Source organism: Gavialis gangeticus, unplaced genomic scaffold (genome assembly GCF_001723915.1).
Source record: "Gavialis gangeticus isolate Ggan-Ray unplaced genomic scaffold, GavGan_comp1, whole genome shotgun sequence".
Lineage (NCBI taxonomy): Eukaryota > Metazoa > Chordata > Crocodylia > Gavialidae > Gavialis > Gavialis gangeticus.
The window spans coordinates 55,918,725-55,939,434 of NW_017729029.1; the positions used below are offsets into that span (position 1 = coordinate 55,918,725).

Sequence of the window (20,710 nt, forward strand, 5' to 3'; positions counted from 1 at the left end):
TAGAAAATGGTTATTAATGTAAGTGTGCCTTGGGCTGGAAAAGGTTGGGAAACACTGCTTTAGATATTTTCAGACCAGGGTTCTGGGGTCCGATTCTGGTCAGTTTTACATAATAGCAGCTCCATTGCATTTAGTGGAATGAGTCCTGATTTACACCAATATTAAAACAGGCCATAATTTGGCCCATGGTCTTAAATAAATTAAGGGAACTCTGGGTGAGAAGCTGTTTTGCTCTTAATTTTTACTAGCAATTCTATGTACATTGATGGAGACTTCAGTAAATTAAAAAAAAGCCCGTAACTAGTACTTTTACCAGCCTACAACACTGAACAGCCATGAGGACACCACCACTGTAGGGACATCTTCTACTAAAGGAAGTGCCCTTTGACTTCAGGAGGAGCCGCATGGATACGCAGTGATGAGACCCTGGGTGCTTGGAAATGGTAGGTCAGAGTCTCAGCTCAGGTAGGATCACTGGGTCCAGCAGAACGCTATATGTTTATATACATTGAGCGGGTGGCCCATAAAACAATGACTGTTTTTTCTAGAGTGCTCCACAAAGCTCCAAAACTGAGAAATTTAGAATACAGGGATCAGCTGTCCCTTCTCCCCCTTTCTAATCAATCTTCCCAGATCAGCAGTAAGCAAGCCAAGTCAAGAAGCATCTGTACAAAGCCATCCGCCACCAGCGCAACAAGATTAAAGTAGACAACTACAAATCAAGCATACCAATTACTGTCTTGCTTCCCCTCACATGCATGTACAGATACTTCATAGCAGTGGACCCTAAACAACTACCCAAGCTACAAACCACTTGGGAATGAGCAGCTGGACACTCCTTATTTCCACGTTACACTGCATAAAATGAAGCTACACAAGTGGAACCACTGACTGGCAGAGTTTTGAAACCCTTTGCTTTACAGCAAAACCACTGAACCAGTCTTCTGGATCAGATGCGTCTCATTTTGGAATTCCTATATGAAAGGCATATTCTTTTAAGACCTGGGGTCCTGGGATTTGCTGGGGCCAGAAGCAGCGTGAGAATGTGGGTGAATAATGAGGCATTTAGACTCTACAGGAACTGGTCTAAGAGGCACAGATTCAGGATCAAAGCTAGCAACTCCAGACCTCTCCCTTGCAAGATCCCTCTCAGATCTGTAGGGCTGAACTGACTACGCACAGGCATCATTAGGACACTGCTCCAGAGTATGGGCTAAATGTAGAACCTCTGACTGCTCTGGTCCCAGGTGTGGAGAGGGGGAGGAGGTGGGTTGTGGGGCATCACATACCTTATACCAACTCCTCTCCATACCCCTGTGGAAATCAAAGTAAAGTTCTTCTTTGAACTGCATCCTCCAATTTGAAACAGGAAAAAAGTGCCATAAGGTCACAGAGATCAGCCAATTTAAAATGATGGCAAACTACTAAAGTTATCACCAGTCAAATATGTTCCAGTATTCAGAGACACAGACAGAAATTAATAGGAACAGGGCAGCCACAACTCCTGTTCATATTTTATTCATACTCATGGTAATATAGCCCATTACCAAGTCAGCAGATTACACTGTAAAACAAGAACTGAGTTTGGGGTTTTTTTATTACACTATTGACCATATCAGGCATTGCAGCATTACCCTGTTTCTAAAAATCTCTCTCTCGGATCAGAAATCAATGTGAAATAATTTTTCTTCCTTTAAAATAAAGGCCTCTCCTGCACTATGTGGCAGGGGGTACTGTAAATCTTGAGTTACAGATTTAGAAGACGTGAACAGGTAACAGTAAAGAAATCTAAATTGCACCTCATTGTCCTCAGGTGTGTTATTTTATACATGATACTTGCCCTGTGTTGCTAGCAGCTGGTTCCCGAACCTGTGTGGCAGGTCAAGGTAGTTTTGCTTTGGGTTAAATTCATCCCTCTGTGCCCCAGAGAGACAGAATTGGGGTCTTTGCACAGGCTCATCACTAGTGTGAGCAAAGCTTCACACTCTGTCCTACTCAGGTTCACTCAGATCTTTAACTAGCCTGATTCATTTCGGTGGGATTCCTTGTTCAGCCTGAGGCTTTGTGGTTTTTGAGGTCTGCAAATGCAGAATATAAAATGAATTAATGCAAATGCAAGGATTTCCACTTTATGCCAGAGCTCAGCGAATGGTGAAAAGGCATTGCATATCATTGGACACCCTCTGATTCTATGTGCCCCGGGTGAGTTTTATGCACCCTGTGACAAATAAGCACTTGTAGTTTGTTCCCAGATGCGGGGTTTCCAGGTGACACCAGTAACTAACATTTATCTTCTTTTTTTGCATCACAGCAACTCCAAAGCCACCCAGGAAGCCATCAGGTGAGCTGTCCTTTTCCAGTTTGCATTGAAATGAAGTAATGAGCTGTTTCTCTGCATCACGTACGCTATGGTGTGTAGCATGCTGTTTCCCTGCTGCACATATACTCCAGGCCTTGCAGATGGGACAGGAACAATGGCATTCACAGGGATTTTCTTCCTTGAAAACAGATTCAGTTACATGAGCAATGGAACTAGAATGACAGGGCATGGAGGGGAGTCAGCCCCAGTCTCTGCCAGTGGGATGCCGTCATTAGCCATGCAGTGACACATAGCCATTGCAGTCCAGGGCAAAGGCCCATTGTGCTAGGTACCACACAAGCAAAATCATGAAACAATCCCTGCCCCAAAGTGCTTCCTGTCTTTAATGCAATCATCTGTGGTAACACAGATGGGAAGAGTAGGTCCCAGCTCCACCACAAGTTCCTGCGTGGCTTTGGGCAGCTCACTGGACTGCTTGGTGCCTCCATTTGTCTTCTCCATGACAATTTCTTCTCTCTTGCATGGAGGAGAGTCTCATCAGTGTACTGGGTTCAGAGACATCAGGAATGTGGATGCATGGGGTAGGTTCTGTTTCTGCTGTCTAACTAGCTTCATGGCTGGGATCCAGCATTGCAGCGCTGGACTGGAGCTGAGTTTGCAAGGAAGAGAGTGGGGTAGGAGAAGGAGAAAGGGGACAAAGACCCTGGAATGGCCCCCTTCATCAGGCACTAGATGTGGAGCTGTGAGACTCCTGGTTCTCTTCTTAGGTTTCACTTGTCTTGTGGGTGACCTTAATTAAGCAATTAATCGTGGGGCCTCAGTCCTCTCATTTACTGATGGTGGCGGAATAATGATACAGACACCTCTGCAGTGTGCAGGTTTCCTCCTCAGAGCCTGTCTACATGGGCCAGTATAGACCATTCACAATGGAGGACAGCAGACCTGTCAGTCATTGACTGGCTCTAATGGGTCAGTGCCTTTGCTCTGTTGTGAATGAGTAAGTAACTGGCCACCGCATGCTCCTGCAGCCCAAGGGATTCCCTGTGATGTGCAGACACCAGCGGAGCTGGCTCCTGTGCTAGTCTTTGCGTGTCCGCCATTGCAGAGGGGATGGCCAGGAGTGGTGCAGTCCTGGGGAGGGACACAGCTTTCTGTAGCTAAAGCCCTGCTGCAACTGCTCTGAACTGTGTCATGGTCATGGCCAGCCCAGGAGTGGCACTGCAGAGCTCCTTGCTCCCGGCCTCAATGTCCCAATCTACTACTCTCATGTCAAAATAAAATGAGAATAAAAATCCAGCAGTCAGCCGGTCAGCTCTCACCCCACGTGGCTGAGCAAACCAGCAACAGGCCCCCTTTTTCATCTGCACAGAGAGGAAATGGGGTTGTGACATTTTAATACTGAAGAGCAGATGGACAGAATCAAAAAAGAATAGGGAAACTAAAGAGGAGAATGACTGGGAGACAGGAGTGGGGAGAGAGATTCCCACAGAACTTGGCACTGATGCTGCAGTGATGGGCACCTCCCAAAAACTTACAGAGCAAGCTTACGTTGATCTCTGCCTGTGATTCAGATCCATGTTCCAGCATTTACAGCAGACAGATGGTATCATGTGCAGAATCCAGACACACGCACTACATTCCCTCTTCCAGAGTCAGCAAGTTTTCCAAGGAAGAGAGTAATTGTGCTAGACGGACACGGACAGCCAGTTTGTGCAGGTCCTTGAATGGCCCTCCATCACAGCAGCGCTTCTGCTTGCTGGCACGTTCTCTGCTCCGCTGCGGAAGATTTGAGTTGCTCCAACCAGACACACGGGAGCCTGCTGAACCCTAGGTGTCAAGGACAACTCTAATCATAGCGCCAAAAAAAAAAAAAGTGTGCATGTGTGTGTTCATGTGTATATGATCATAGGACCAAAAAACGTGGGGGTATGTGTGCATTTTATACATACATGTATTTCTGGTTCCAATGAGCAAAATGGCTCTGTTTTAACAGAAACCTTTTTCCTGAGGATGAACACAGTTAGGTTATTCAAGTCTTACATGCACAGTATTGCCTTGACAACTGCAAGCATTTTTTCCCCAACACTTCTCAGAGCACTGCATGACCATTTGAATGGACATTACTGAAAGGAAAGGAAAAATGGGTCCAGATCTAAGAGGTAAAGGTGGAAAATGGGGTGTGATCTGAGAGCTTTGTAATGGGATTATGTTCCAGCAAGCAGATCTCTGCGGTATCTGGACAGTCTTTTCAACTGACCAATTGTGAGAGACAGCATATTACTGATAAGGTCAGAGTGGCCTCTGCCTACAACAGGGTCTCTGTAAGCCATGACAAAGGCAGCAGTGAGCTCGTGTTTCCCAGTAAGCGCTGAGCTAAATATTCTAATAGTGCCTTTAAGGAATGGCAGTAAGGTCACAGAGCTCACGGGAGGCTGGCAAGAGGAGCAGGCCACATGTGGACTCCAGGCTATTGATGATGTTCTGCAAATAATAGTCAGCACAGTGCCTGCCTGTCTTCATACAAAGGTTTGTGAGACGATGAACAGTGCACACCAGCTGGGTGGGGCAGCATAGGGCTATCAAGCAGGAGAGAGGCCCTAGCAGAAATCTGCTTCTCATACAACGTTTTTCTTTAGGTGACCTTGACCTGGCAGATTTCTTTGATACCCTCCCAGAGACAACAACCAAGCCAGCAAAGACCACTGCTAAGCCCCCAAAGAAGTCAGGTAATGCTGCGCTGTGGAGGAATGCATGTGCACCCTCCCATGGCCAAAAGGTGGGATTGTGGAGGGTGACTGGAGGAAGAGGCTTGTGAGGGCTCACACATGCAGCTCACCCAGAGCAGCACTGTGTATTTGAGGGCACATATGTAGGTGCCACAGAACATATAGAGGTTGTTACCTTCGTGTGAGCCAAAGGCAGAGAGCCCTGAAGGTTTGGGAGCATTCAGATAAGAATCCAAATTTGGCAACACAAACCCCTCCCTTGTACCAGTGCTCCTGGCCTGGGAGATCTCATCACCTTGGGCCCAGTTTTGCAGCCTCAGCTTTGTTCTCTTGTTCCTTCAGAAGACATCAGTTTATGGGATGCCATCCGCACCACCACCACCAAGCAGCCGAAAACCACAAAGGCCCCACCCAAAAAGCCTCCAGGTATATATATATTTGTTTCTAAGCAGCACACAGGACTTAATGATCCAGGTCTTTGAGAAGCAGAAGGTTGCAGGGTGCAATCCGGAGGAGAAGTAATAGAAACCGCACCCTGCCGAGTCCACCTCTTTTGGTTTCTGTGTTGGGAAACAGGGGCATCACCCATCCCCCATTTGCCCCAGGCACATCAAGCTTGTACTTTCCTTATTTCCCCACCAGCATTTGACGAGTTTTAAATTTTGACATCTTAAAAGTATACTGAGACTGGTTTTCTCTTGGAACTAGGAGAATTAGAAACAGTCCAAATGTGAAACAAAACAGTGCTACTACTTCCAGTAGGAGGAACCAACTGGTGCTATTCCTTTGCTTTCAGTGGAGTTGCAGCTAGTTACTGTAGCAGCAAATCTGGCCCTGAGTGAGTGACTCCCAGGCATTTAAGAAGGACACTGATGCTGAAACCTAATGATAGCAGTCCCTTCTGACACTGGTAACTGGTGCTGACACCTATAACCATTTCTCAGCTGAGCATTTTGCCAGATATTGTGGAGTGAGTTTTGGTTCAGTATTTCTGCATCTCTCCAATACAATCTGAAGTCCAGATATGCTTCTGAAACAGGAGTTTGAGTACTAGCAAAGAGTCAGTTGACCTGGATCTGGCTTGGCCACATTTTTTACAATAACCACACAGCAAAGGTGGCAGAGAACTGTTCTCTCATTAACTAACTTCTCAGGATGCAGAGCTGTGTCATAACTTGCATTTTTCCCTGTTACCAATTATTCCAGTCACAAACCAAACATCTCTGAAAAAAAAAAATCCTTCCTTTTCCTTTAAGGTTTTCCCTCCTATTATTTCTACTCAGAGAACACTTAGAATTGTCTGTTTCACCCTGACCTTTTCTATGCCACTTGATTTATATAATTTCTTGGCGTTTGATCCACTATGCAAGACAATTTCTGCAAGAAGTACATGACATTTATCATAACAGCAGCACGAGAGCACAACACCAAATGAATTGCAAATATCTCCCATGATACTGTGTACATAAACTGGAAAACATACGATATGTATCAATTACTGCATCTCTCGCACTGCCACTCTGGCAGGACTGAGCCTTTTCCTGATTAAACAACCTGGCCAGAATTAAAGGATTAGATTGGCAAGTGTTGAATGAAGTAGGCTAGAGCTGCTGGTCCAAGATGCTAACCAGAGCATGTTATTTTATAGCAAAGGATCCTATGGATTTCGACCTGTCTGATGCCCTTGATGATGGGAATGATGGAAAAGGAGATGGAAAAGGAAGTGGGAAGCCTGGCGAAGGTATGTTGATTCACTTTCTTCCTCTGCCCTAGATCCCAGTGTAAATCCTGCTGCTTTTTTACCTATGACTTGAGGGAGTGCAACATGCAATGAGAAGAATGCAGTAGCCCCCTGAGACAGCCTCCATTTCAGCTGATTACAGCACAAATTTATAACAGCTGATGATCCCCCCTCCCCTCCCCAACCCTCCAAGACCTGATAGTCAGCCCTCATTGCTGAATGCAGCATGCGGCAGTGAAATGCTGCAGAATGCCCAGGACAGAAGGAACCAGAGAGACCTGTGCAAAAGCTGGAGAATGACTGACTATTTTAAGGCTCCTTCCCAGATCTCTCCTGGAGATTGTTTCCATTTCCCTGAAGCCCCACTGGCCAAATGTTGCCATCGAGTACAGCATACAAACCACCTACCCCAACTCCCTTTGGAACTGCACATGCACCTGAGGGTGGAATAAGATCACTTCATTGATACTGGTGGGAGGATCAGGCCAATATAAAAGGAATGAGGGAGGGGTAAAACCTGTTAGCACGAGACTGATTTGAGAGAAATATGGTTGTATTAAAGGACCTGTGTCCAGGTCCTTGCCAGCTGCTTTATACACTTAGTTATTTGACCCTTAGGGTCATGTATTCTTGTCATTTTGACCCACTGAGTGGTGGTGGCTTTGATCAGTTCCCCCTGTATTGGTACACCTTACACTCAGAAACCAGCACTTGCTATTGGCATTTTTGGTCATTGCAAAGACACAGGATGATCCTAATTCCCAGTACAAGAGCTGAATCTAACTGAGCTGAGGCATTTTTCCACTCCCCAAAAATATTCCAGTAAACAGGCTATTTATCTATAGTTATTGTTCCCTGGAGCACCGAGCTAGAAAACAGACTGAGCACAGCTTTTTTATTGCTGCCAAGACTGCAGTATATGCTACTTGACAACATATGTAATTAATAGTCAGGTATTATATTGGATGTTACTAGCTAGGTGACTTGTAGGGACTTTGCTTTCAAGGCTGGTTTAAAACATCAGAGTCCTGTAGGACACCAATCGCCAGATCTTATCCCACCCTTTAGGTGCCAGACAACATATAGGCACCCTGCTCAAGTGCTGGAAAATCCAATCATTTTGTAACAGGCTGTCATCTTAGCCTTAAAATGAAGTCACAAAAAGCAGCGAGGAGGAGGATGTGTCCTTTGTATTAACAGTGTTCTAGGGATTCAAGCAGGGTGGCGTTAGCTGGCTAAAAGGTAAAAGTTGGACTTAGTCCTAAGAGTGAAGGCATTAATGTCTCTTAATAATCACCAGGCAATCCCTGCGCAAGCTTAGTCAGCGTTGCTCGGCCTCCCATTATGACCTCCATTCAGTTTATGTTGCTTGTTTTTTTAATCCAGTTGCAAAATCTAAAAATCAGTAAAATGCTGTTTTCTATGATGAATTAATGAATAAAGAATCCTATTCCAGGCTCGAAAGGTAAAGGTAGCCCTTCACGAGGTGGAAAATCGGGTAAGGAGTCTCTTACTGGCTCCCAGCTGCTGCTCTTTCCTTTTACAAATCTCAGCTTTCTGCCACCCACTTTACTAAGCGTCAAATACTCCTGTTGTCTGCCTGCATGCCACCTTGGGATTCCAAGGTGTTGGACTTCTCCACTAATTCTGCTATTAATTCAGGACTCTTAGCTCTCCATTTCAATTCTGCATGGATTTAATGTTTTCTCAGTATCTTCGGTCTCCATTGTTTGTGCTAGTTGTGAAAATTTCCTGAAAATCATTAATACTCAGTTCCTTCTTGGAGTAGCTTCAGCACACAAGCTTACAATAAGAGAAAAAAATGCAGACTTTGCGGGCAGATCTTGCTTGTGTCAGTGTGTGCTCTGTGCAGTGAAAAGGTGTGAGATTGATAGAGAGCCCTGGATAGCGGTAGGATCACGCTGGTTAGGAGAGCCTGGGGGTTGCTCTAACCCGCAGCAGCCAACATCATGAAGAGCACAATAGCCAAACAAGTTACATATATTATTCCCCCTCTAGTGGGCTGGTTGTCTTCCAGGTTCCTCTGGCTGTTTGCCCCTTGTAAATGGAAGCCTTTTTAGTTGTAATCCAGACCATCCAGTTTCACATAAATTTGTACTATTATGTCACCAGCTGCTTGGTAAGAGCAGTGGGCAAAGGGTGTAGACAGAAATTAAATTTTTCATGTGATGAGGCCCCCCAAAAGCGCTCTGTAGCCAGAACACAACAGACGTTCACAGCTGCAGAGTGCTTTTAAAATGGCCAATTGTGCAAAAATTTAACCCTTGTCTGATGTAGTATCAGACAGGGGCACTCTCAGGCAAAGCGCCTTAGGGAACCTGTGTACAGGTTACCTGCAAGGGTTAATTTAAGGTGACTCCACTGTATCCCATGCAGCTTTGTGGGGCTGTCACAGAGAGGAGACAGAAAACTTCTGTCTCCTGCCTCTGTGGGCAGGGCAGGTAGCCTCCTTCACCCTCCTGCCATGTGCTGCCCCCCAGCTGCCCCTGCTGGGGTCTTGGGGAGAGCTGGACTGGACCTGTAAGGTGTGGGGGGCTCTGTTGCACTGGGGCAGGAGGAAGGGAGCGCCACCCCCTCCTCATCAGCCTGGCCCAGATTTCCCCAAGACCTCAGCAGGCTCTCCCTAAGATCCCAGCAGACCCCCCGCCACCCCCAAGATCCTTAGTTGGCTGGGGGAGTCACACAGCAGGGCATGCTCCATCCCCACTCTTGCTCTCCAGCTGCTGCTGACAGTTGCTAGCTGGCAGGGTTAGGGAAAGGGGTGGTTTGACAGCTTCCTGGGAGGCTGCTTGAGCACCCGCACCTGCTGGCCTGGGCCAGTGCAGGCAAGCTCCAAGCCCACCACCCAAGAGGCAAAGGCCTGTTGGGGATCAATGGCGCCCTAACTCATGGCGCAGTTAGAGCACTTCCTCAACAGGCTGCGTCAACTTCTGTTCAGAGCCAAAATGGCTCCTGCTTAATAAATAAAAAGACACACATGATAACTAGCTTGTGCTTTTATAGGCCCTGGGTGCATTTTTAACCCATTAATTAGCATATGTTATGTTACTACAGCTCCCTCTGCTTCATCCACAGAGAGTCTTTCACAGCTCCAGCTAGAACACCTGGCCCTTCAGTTCAGACTACTGCTTTTGGCTTTGAATGGTCCCAGACCAGTTACCAAAAGGACAGAAGCCACACTGGTTGTTAGCATGGCAACATCACATTTGGATGAGGAGGCCTTTTCAGTGGATACAAGCTTCACAGTGTGGGTGCAGAACAACATGCAACAAGGGTGTGAACTTACAGCATGTCAGCTTTTTCTTGTGCACGCTTCTGCACCGAGGTAAATGCAGGGCAGCTAACCCTGCGTCTACTAAGCAGTAAGCTACCTTGCAGTTTCTGCGGGGTGGGAGCATGCACATTGGCAGTTACTGTGCAAGACATGACAATTCATACATCACACCCTACCTTACCTCATGGTAACTTGTTTGTGTGCCCACACCCAAGTCTTTCAGCCCTTCTGCAGCAGTTATCCTGTTCCTGGATGCCTCAAAGCAAGTTGCACAGCAAGAGGCTTTTCCATTCTGCAGCTGAGAGCTTCTGTCATCAGAAGTGTATCTAGAGCCCATTTGACACCAGCTGACTTGAGTGCAGTGAAGAACTGACCCATAACAGACCTCAGGAGCCCTGGGCTTGACTTGTCATAGGAGCTGGGCACTTGCAGCACTCACAGACTGCTGGAGCCCAAAGCTTCAGAGCCCACTGAGATCAGTGGGCAAGCTTAAATGAGATGCTGAGCCCATGAGCTGGGTAAAACCAAGAGAAGGCAAAGGGCAGCTGAAAGCAAAATGACCAAGTGCTCTGTTCTGATGATTGGCCAGCTCTTGCATGCCTTGCCAGCATCCCAGGGTGCAGGCTCAGCAGCACAAACACTGTCACAGCTGCCATTTCAATAAGAAAGTCAGCCTGTAGGAGCGTGAGGAACTCCCAGATTCAAACAAGTGATTCAGTACTGCCAGGAAGTAGCAGAGACCAAAACGCACCTGTGACACTGAGCAGTACGTTGGAGCACTTAGACGCAACAAGAGCCCCATGCAGAGGGGGGCTCCCCTTGAACTGTGAACTTCTGAACTGCAGTTAATTCAGAAGATAGACTGCATTTAAGACTGCCATGTCTAGATTTGCAGCTCATGTGGCAGGTAGTGAATGTGTGTGGGCTGGTACTTCCCTGCACACCTCAACTGGTCTCTTCTTAATCTAGCATTGCCCTAAGCAGGATATGTTTATTCTCATGGCACCACTAAGGGTCTGACAAAGGGTGACATTCCAGCAAGACACAGACACCTTGATAAAGCTCAGCGTCTAAGCAGCCCCTGCTCTGAACCCCACTGTCACCTGCAGTCCTCTCAGGTAGGACAACAGAAAGCTTCCCGTTGCCCAGGGTTGGTATGATGTGTGCTGAATGATCCAATAAAAAGACAAACAATTGACGGGTGGTTTAGAGGGGGATGATCCTGCATTGATCCGAGGTCTCTTCCATCGCTACTTTTCTATGATTCTAAGTGCAAAGCATTTGGTGCCTAAGTTTCAGGAATTTTGTATGTGTCATGTGTTTCCAGCCATTTCAGATGCTGACCTGAGTGGTATTTTGGACGACGGCTACCACCCTGACAAGAAGAAAGGTAGGTCCTTACATACCACTCTCCAAATGTGGCAGCAGTGCAGGTTTATTCCACGAGCCACCTCATTCTCTGTGGTGCGCGAGATGCTGATGGAACTGCGAGAGGGGAAGGAATGGGGGTGGGGGGCAGATTCCTGCCATCTCCATTATTAATTGTAGATAAGGGTCCCCACTCTGTAGAAGAGCACTGTCACCTTCTGTTTGGGACGGGAACAAAAGCTGAAGCCAGTCCTAAATCTGGGAAAGCAGGATGCAGACCACTGAGAGGATTGATTTTATTTTTGTTATTTCATTAACATCATGTTCAATATTTAAAAGGAAAGAGTGGCCTGTATATTACCATTGTGCTTAGGGGCCCAGTACATCAGACATTAATAAGGATCTGCCACTGTAGTCCATCATAATCACCAGGCTATAGGCACCATGTTGCCTGGAGGAGAAGGGCTAGAGTTGTGTCTGCCTTCAACAGTGGGTCTATTTTGGACAACCTCTGAGCACAGCCAACACCTCTGGGACATGTGGGCAAAGGTGTCTGACTGCCTTTCCCTCCACCTTCTCACTAGCTCTGTATTCCCCTTGGAAATGTAGAAAAGCGAACGGCAAGGAAAACCAGGGTTGAGAAGAATCCCCTCCAAACGGGGAACACACACCCTCTCATCACAGGGAAGGGCAAAAGTGACTGAGCCCTGGAACTTGAGCTAGGAGATTGTTGAAGCAGAAATTGGGATTGCACCAGCACCACCCTAAGGTCCATCTGGAAATAGGGCTGGTAAAGCAGAGTTGCCTGCAAGGTTAATGGAAGAGTTGAGAAAGGGGAGATGGGATGCCTCTGAAGCTGGAAGCCTGGCCAGCGTAGTGAGACTTCCCAGGATGAGTCTCTTCCTCCAGATGGAGCAAACTGTGATGACAAGAAATGTGGTAAGGGGAAGAAGCACCATGACCACCTGCCCTAGCTCCAGCAAGGATGCACATCAAGTCCATCCCTGCGCTGCCATAAAAGAAGCTAGTCTGCAGCCTTCCTGGACCCATTCTGCACTCTCAGGGCCAGCAATGCAAGGAGCAGTAACCTTTGCAAGTGGTTACATACAGATGCAAGGGCAGCCAGAGCTTGTCCAAAACTCATTAACACTTTTCCTGTGAACTTGTAGCTGCTTCCACATCCACAACATGGAAAAGAAGGGCAAAGAGCAAACTTGTATGTTTTGTCATGGTGGGTTCCTAAACTTTAGTGATAGAAAGGAGGGTCATTCATTCATTCTTTTTTGCCAGAAAAAGTTTATCATCTAAGAATTACACACACACGTGCACCTCCCCCCCCATTCGTTTCTGTAATCTTCATGGATTCTATCGACAGGCAGTCCTTGGACTTATGACACAATTGGTTCCTGAAAACTGCATATTAAGTTGAAATATTGCAACTCAGAACCAATTTTCCCATAAGAAATAAATTTTATAAATGGGGGATTGGTTCCCGAACCAAGGCCCAAACACTATTTTCATTAAAAATATCCCAGAATTTCGTACTCAATCAATTATAGATGAGTAATATAGCTACATTAATGCATTTATATCATAAATAGCAATCATATTGACTTGGAAGGACTTCTTTGAGGTGACTTTGCTGAACTTCTTTGAAAGGCTCTTGGTTGGACTTTCTGAAGGGTTCTTGGCTGGAGTCTTCTCAGGAGCCTTGGCCGCAGGTTTTTCTGGAGTCTTGTCTGCTTTCTTAAAGAAAGTGTCCAAGGAAGTTTGGACAAATGTTCTCCAGGGACATGGGCAATGCAGCGAACTTGTTCACTGCATAGGATTGCAACGGATCAAGTGTTGTAAATCCAAACTGGCGCTGTAAAGTTGAAATGGGGTGTCAATTTATAGACATTGTAAGCGCAAAATGTAACTTGAAACACTGTAAGTCGAGGACTGCCTGTAGCCTTAGAGTCACTTTTCAGACAGCAGCAATTGTATCAACTCTTGAAAGGCCTTGTGTCATTAGTGAAGAAGGATTCTTACTGGCTTCGCCGACAGGCAGTGAAGCACTGCCTTCCATTACCACCAATTCAAGGAGCCCCACTGACCCGGTGGGAGTTGCCTCATTCCTCTGATTAGTGACAAATACACCTTTTACTCCTTATAAGAGGGTCCAAAGACTTCCTTTCAGCACTGACCACCAGCTACTGGAAATTAAGATAGAAGCTGCAACCCACAGTACTAAGACTGTATGCTCCTTGAAGACCCACAACATTAAATATTAACAGAGTCAAATTAAAAAGATGAACCCCACTCTCCCAATCAACATTTAATTAATCACTGTGGAGGAGACAGAGCACATTGGAGATTAACATGATGCTGACCTGCTGCCATAAATACAAAATTTAAGTGACTTCAGAAGCGAAGCTTGCAGGAGGAGCTGTTTTTCCCTCCCAACCCTCTCTCTCTCTCTCATTTTAAAATAGACTTTTATGCTAAGCAAAAATGCCTTGGCTTTACAGCGTTTAGCCCATCACTTTCTTTCAGAAGCACAAGTATGTAGTGTGACTATATATAACATTTCAATTATCTTCACATATATGTCCCACAGAAATATGGTACAGGGAATTCTTCTGCAAGACAATGAATGGTCCACTTAAGATGGCTCCCCTGAAAAACTTCCATCACACCTTACATCTTAACACTAGATGGAAAGAGGAAGGAAGGGGAAAAAAACCAAACCCTTAACATTAGGACTGTGGGAGCTGATCCTGTCTTATGGCAAGCCAGGTTTGTCAGGCCAGATCTAGCGCTGAGCTAAAGATCAAAGTGCCACAGGCAACATCTATCATCGCAAACGGCAGCCATTTCATGGTCAGTGCAATAAAGAAAAAGGGGGATGCTGCAGCTAGGATCCTCCATTAAAACAAACAGGAATTCTCCCTTCAATTGTGGACAAAGGATTTCATAGATTTCATAGCCATTAGGGCTGGAAGGGACCTTGCGAGGTCCAGCCCCCCGCCCAAGGGGCAGGAGGTCAGCTGGGGTCAGATCATCCCAGCAAGATAAGCATCCAAGCTTTTCTTAATGGTATCCAGAGTAGGTGCTTGCACCACTTCTGGGGGGTGTCTATTCCAGACTCTGAAGACTCAGATTGTAAAGAAGCTTTTCCTTATGTCCAGTCTATCTTCTCTCGTGGAGCCAGTTGACACAAGTGAATGCATGTGTCTGCTCGTTCTGCTTGCACTGCCCACCACAGGGCAACTTAACCCAGGTGGAGTTTGGTTAGGGCTGGTTAAGGCATCTCTGTCCTTCACGGTCCTCATTTTCTCTTAGAACAGGGCAACCTGTGGGCACTTAGATCAAGTTTCAGTGGTGGGTGCTTCCCCTGTGCCATGGTGGGGAAGCACCATGCATCCTCCTGCTCACCTCTGTCCTGAGCTGGGGTATTCCAGCCTGAAGCCTGATGAGGTGTACAATAGAAATACATGACAGTACGTACAGGGAAAGCTACTTAGCCCTTCAAGACTCCTGCCAGATATTTTTGTTGGGCTGTAACTTATGGCCCCAGGGTAAGGTCAGGCCTTGCTCCAGTGAGTGAGGTGGGTTTATATTTGGGTGCCTCTTCTCTCGGTCACACACACACAAGCCACTTTGCACAGTACCTTTGTTCTTGTAACATCAGATAATGGAGGCACCGGAAGTGGGGGAACTGCAGGCTGATCAGGGTGCTGATGTAAGTTGGTAGGGGGTGGAGTAGAGGGCAGCCAGTTCCTGCATGCCCCTTGCCCTGCCTGCATTGCAAAGCAGCGGGCAAGTTACAGGTACACCTTGTGCTGTGTTGCTCACTAATCAGTGACCCAGAGCTTGGCACCAGGCAGCCTTTAGCAGAATCCCTCAGCTCCCTCTTGGAGAAGAGTGGCGCAGATGAAGTCGAGTGCAGGAGTGTGTAAATGAAACCACAAGCAACCGTAAAACCAGCCTTTTATGGCATGGTGCTAAATTTATAATCAATTCCATTTATAGCTTGACACTGTTACTGAGGCAGCAGCTGTTTAATTAATACCAGGGTTACCTCAGTGTGCAAGGCTGCCATCACACAACAGCACATGCTGTAGAGCAGCTCCCCTGCAAACGAGCCCCCCACCCAGATGCAGAGGAAAGAATGAATCGCATGACAGAAACCCACCAGTCGTTCTGTGCTGGATGTGGGGCCAGCCATGCCAGCCCCTTGCTCTGCTGGCCACAGATGCATGTGCAGGCAGGCATGCCTTGAGGTTCACACCTCTGGTGTGGAAGAGCAAGAGACAGACCCTTTGTGCCTTCCATGCAGGGTCATGGGGGCAACAGGAGGAGAAGCTTTTGCCATCGCAGGCCTGCAAGGAGCCAACTCATGCTGAGGAGCAGGCCTGGAGCAGACTGTAGAGCTTACAGGGTCCTGGGGACTCCCCTTCCAGCAAGCACTTCTGGCTTTCCTGCTGCCCCCGTTGCCCTGGGAAGCACGGGCCTGGGGCTGCCCTATAAAGCCAAAGCAAGCATTGGGCTGCAATCTGGGCCCCCCTCAGCTCAGCTCAGCTCAGCTGCTTCCAGCTATTCTTTTTACAGCTGAATTCCTACCTCCCACCCCAACTCCTCCTCTGTTTTTTCCTGGACCCATTTTGTCTTTCCTTCCTGTTGTTTCATTGCCTGGACACAGAGTGAGACATGTGCCTTCTGTGGGCTCCCTTGGGTGGAGCAGCAGGGAAGCAACCCTGGGCTGGTGCAGGTGACAGCTGTGTCACGGGGAAGGAGAGCCTGGTCACAGCCCCCCTTGCTACTCTGGGGACAACTGCCATGGACAGGTGCTTGGGGCATCACCCATCCTGGGCAGCTACCTCCCACCTTAGTAGAGGAATACAGCAGTATATGGCCTGCGGACTGGGGCACTGGGTGTGAACAGGAACGGTGTCAGGTACTGAAGGGCACAACTGGGGCCCTGGCCTGGTGGCCAGCACAGCCACTGGCTCTGATGGCCTGACCACATTTCCTGGGATGTCAGAGTTGCTCTAACATGCTTGTTGTTCTTTCAGATGGTGGCGGCGGCAGCAATGACTATGACACAGGTAAGTGGCTTCGTGCAAACCTGGCTCTGTTCATACCGACTGCCTCCATCAGCAGTTCCCCTCTGAGTCAGACACAGGAGAGCCCAGGTGCCCTCAAGCCCCCATACACCGCCCCAGCCAGTCCTGGACGAACCAGGCACTGGTTTTGTGGTGGCATGGGGGAGGGCAGAGACCAGATCCTAATATGTACTCAAAGCAGCACAGCTCTTGTGCTCTCTGCTTTCACAGGAACTGTCGCGGAGACTGGGACCATTGCGGGCATAGCCAGTGCTCTCGCCATGGCCCTTATTGGCGCCGTGTCCAGTTACATTTCATACCAGCAGAAGAAGTTTTGCTTCAGCATACAACGTAAGTGGATCAAAGACTTGGCTTTATCAGGGGCTTCCAGGGAGAGGGAGGAGCGGCAGAAACCTGTGAGGTGCTTCTCTCAGCCACCTCTAGGTTCACACAGGAGACAATGACCTGCTCCCTGTTGCTTCTCATGTTTCTTCTCATTTTGGGGACACCCATTCAGACACGTGCTGGTGGCCAACCCCACCAGGGTTCTTCAGCTCAGTTAACGGAGCCGAAGCCTGCGCTAATGTTCTCGCAGAGCCACTGTGTGGAAGCTCGAGGGGTCGGCCCGCTGAGGCAGAGCTGTAGCTCAGCAAGGGCAGGGTGAAAGCATGACAGCAGAGGCTGTACTGGTGTCTTGAACTCAGCCCTTTGCAGACACCCAGCACCCTCCCTCCTGAACACCCCCTTGTTTTTCTATCTGAAGACGTGTGGAGAAAGCATTCAGTTTTATATAGGCATAGGCATGCAGAGGTGCTAGACTTGAAGTTACAGGAGGGCAGTTTTCCTAGGCCCACACTGTAACTAAGGAAGGACTTGAAGGATTTTTCTCTAGCACTTACTATTACCTTCACCAGAAAATTCAAACTCACCACTTTGTAAGTGAATCAGCCCACCTGAGCAGCCCCTCCTACCTTGTGCATAGCAGAGGTGCTCGCACAGCTACCCCCTGCCTTGCCTGAACACCCTCCACTCATCCCCTGCAACACCAGTCCTTACTCAGGGGTGGATGTTGGCTTTCACAGGACACGCAGAAGCTCAAACACCGCATTTCAGTCAGTCCTTCCAAACCACAGCATCCAACACGCTGTGGCAACAAGCCATCTCACAAGGAATAAGAAAAAGGAAACAACAGTAGTTGAGCACTTACCAGCTGGGAGAGAGGGAGATACAGGAAGCAAGCAACTGCTGTATGCTCCAAAATGGCCTCTCTAGAGCCACAGCTGTAAGTGTGAGATTTAAAGGACCAGGCTCAGAAAGAAAAAAAAAGCAAAATCAGAGCAGCCATGGCTTGGGAGTTGGCAACACTAGCTAGTGCCAGCGGAAGTGACTGCAATATGTCTTGTGAGCCCATCATCACATTTGGTAGCCCCGTGTGCTCTCCCTTATTATCTGCTTAGAAAGTCCACCTCATTTCATTTGTAAAGATGCCCAGTATTCCTGAGCAACCCTACACGGGCAAAGCAGGAAGCCTGTGCGCCCAGGGGGAGGAGAGGATTTCACAAGAGAAATCAGGAATGCAAGAGTGCTTCTCCTAAGTAAAGTCCCTGCAGCAGTAGGCCCCTATCCTAAGAGTTTTGCCACGCAGATACACCACTCAGCACTGGGTTATACCAGCGGGACAGCCACAGGTGTGGGTATGTGTCAGCTGAATTTTCAGATGAGATTTGAAAGTAAGCTGTTCCAGTATAGATGGGAGGAGCTGTGCAGGAAACGGCTCTGGTCCCAGCCATGGGACAGCCCAGTAGCAATTGCTGATGTGGAAAAGTGCTCTGAAGCGATGCTTGGTGTATCTAGGGGCTGTCTTCAGTGGGCTAGATGAGGTGGACTAGGAGGAAGCCCAGCCTGGCCAGGGCAGGCCTTGGATCAATCACTGATAGGCTGGAGCACGTGGGGTGAGAGCCACTGCCCTGGGGCATCTAAGGAGCTGTTATAAGCAGCAAAAAGAGCTCATTTAAAATTAGGCAAGCGAAATCCCTTAAGAGTCTCCTTCACTATCAGGGGCAGAAACTTCCACTGAAACATTGCTATTTTCCCGGTTGTATCTGAATCAAACAGGGGAGAGTTTGGTAAATTAGATCAGCAGGAAAAGTCAAATGAATGCGATAGAGTGAAACACCCTTGTATATTCCCTCCAGTTAAATGATATTTTGGAAAGAATAAATAAATAATAATAAAAAAAAACCAGTGAGGGCTTTGATGAAGGGAAAGCCGAGAGAAGCAAAGCCCCAGAAAGGCGGCAGGAAATTAAAGTTAATTATAAAGGAGGATTAATTTAAGCCATCAGACATGGCATGCTGGGATAATGTCAGGCCTTAGATGCATTGCAATGCATGACAGAAATCTGAGAGCTGTCAGCCACCACAGAAGTGGCTTTTTATTGAAAAACCTAAATTGCATTTGGTGTTATCCCAGCAAAACACATGTCTTGGGGCGGGGGTGCTGTTGTGTTATGTAACAGCCGCGGGCTGGTAGCACAAAGGAGTACGCTCGGCTATTTTTAATGCCTGCCTCTCCTTTCACGGCGGTGACGTGGGGGGCTCCATTTTCATTCTGGATCCCATTTTGACTGCAATGTTCCTCGTTCTCCATGTTGTCAGGAAAGGTTGCCACCAAGTTTCCCCCTATCCTTTATCCCTCCATGTTTGCTCGGCGCCTTAGGAACCAGGAGCATCACTATGATTTGGGGAAATTCTGCTGGTAGGGAAGATATCGTCAGGGAGTCTGGTAACGAACAAGAACTGAGCATCCTCCCTAAGGGAGGAATTAGGTTTCAAAGAGTGAAGCTGGGATGTTCAGAGAAGCCTAGGGGAGTTAGGTGCCTCACCGCTGCTCTAATGCAGTGGGAACTAAACGCTTGGCCTCACAGCAGATCTCAGCCATTCAAAACAAGGCCCTTTTTCACCCAACAGCCTTCACCTGCACTGACCCTCCCCAAAGCTGCCACTTTGCCCTACTCCTTGCCAGCTACCACCACTTCCCTTCAGCTGGAAGTTATGCCCACACTGTATTGGGGAGGAGGCGCTGGGGGCCAGCACAGCTCCAGCTCCTTGGCTGCAGGGCAGCTCCTCGCTGCTCAGCTTGGCACGGGCGCAGGCAAAGCCCCGCAGCGCTGTGGGCTGGATCTGGCCCATGGGCTGTATGTTGCCGACCCTCGCACTAGGGAGCTTCAGTGTAGCAGCTTAAGGTATTACTAATTTTTATCCCCCCTCAGACATCGTGCTGGGCTCTTCTGAGAGCCCTCCTGCAGCAGCCCAGGCAAACAGCCTCACGGCCATCGCCCATTACTTACAGCTCCCATTCTGCCACTCCCCAAACCTCTGCAGGTTTTGTAAAGAGCCTCAGCCCAGTGATGATGTTGGGACACCTCGTCCCCAACCCCGGGGTGCTCAGATCTAGAGCAGCCTTGGGGTCTGGTGCTTTCCTGATCTGCAGCAGAGCCAGGGTAGCGTACATGAGCTGTAAATGCTGGGACACGGCGTGACAGTTGCTTTGGCAACTATCAGCCCTCACTGAGTGCCAGTGCATGCGTAAGAGTCCTGTCACATCTGCCAAGTTAGGTCATTTTTGGCCACCTGGAGCTGCAAGAGGCTCGCCTTCAGTTTTGTATTGGTGCTGTCACCCGTGCTGGACTGCTGAGATCTCAGCCTCTCCTGATGGATGTGTTCGTTGGCGCATTTCCCCCTCCCCCAGCTGTCTGCTGCTTGGGAACTGATTAAGAGCTACATTTAAATGCCATGTAGGTGCCTTAGGGGTGGGGGGCTGCAAGGTGGCAGGAGCAGATGCTGAGGCTCGTAGGGGGAGCCCAGTGCTAAAGCATGGGATCCAGAGCAGCCAGCGGGGAGCAGGAGGTGGCAGGCTGAGTGGGCAGCTGAGCTGCCCAGTGGGAAATGTTGGGGTGAAGGGTGGCTCCAATAGGGCCCTTCACACCAGGCTGCTGCTGCTCAAGACCTCAGCTGTCCTCAGTCCCTAGCTCTCTCCTTTCTTATCTCAAGCTGGGATCCCTGTCTTTGAACACACGCTGCCACCTTCCCTGTCCCCATTACAGTCATTAGAGCACCTGTCTCAGATGTCAGCCTGACTTAAACCTTCATCTCCCACCGCTCAGGAGAGCTC

The 20,710-nt window shown here is 48.2% G+C and overlaps 1 protein-coding gene across 1 annotated transcript in view; it reads left to right on the forward strand.

The window, feature by feature from the left end:
* The first annotated feature begins 425 nt into the window (after positions 1-425).
* Positions 426-20,710, forward strand: part of CD99L2 (CD99 molecule like 2) — a 28,105-nt gene continuing 7,820 nt past the window's right edge. Inside the window, exons 1-10 of the mRNA XM_019521638.1 lie at positions 426-443; positions 2,139-2,202; positions 2,312-2,341; positions 4,957-5,046; positions 5,389-5,472; positions 6,695-6,787; positions 8,244-8,285; positions 11,410-11,472; positions 16,508-16,540; positions 16,769-16,888. Coding sequence (XP_019377183.1) covers positions 441-443; positions 2,139-2,202; positions 2,312-2,341; positions 4,957-5,046; positions 5,389-5,472; positions 6,695-6,787; positions 8,244-8,285; positions 11,410-11,472; positions 16,508-16,540; positions 16,769-16,888 — 622 coding nt within the window. The 5' untranslated portion in view covers positions 426-440. The remainder of the gene's footprint in view (positions 444-2,138; positions 2,203-2,311; positions 2,342-4,956; positions 5,047-5,388; positions 5,473-6,694; positions 6,788-8,243; positions 8,286-11,409; positions 11,473-16,507; positions 16,541-16,768; positions 16,889-20,710) is intronic.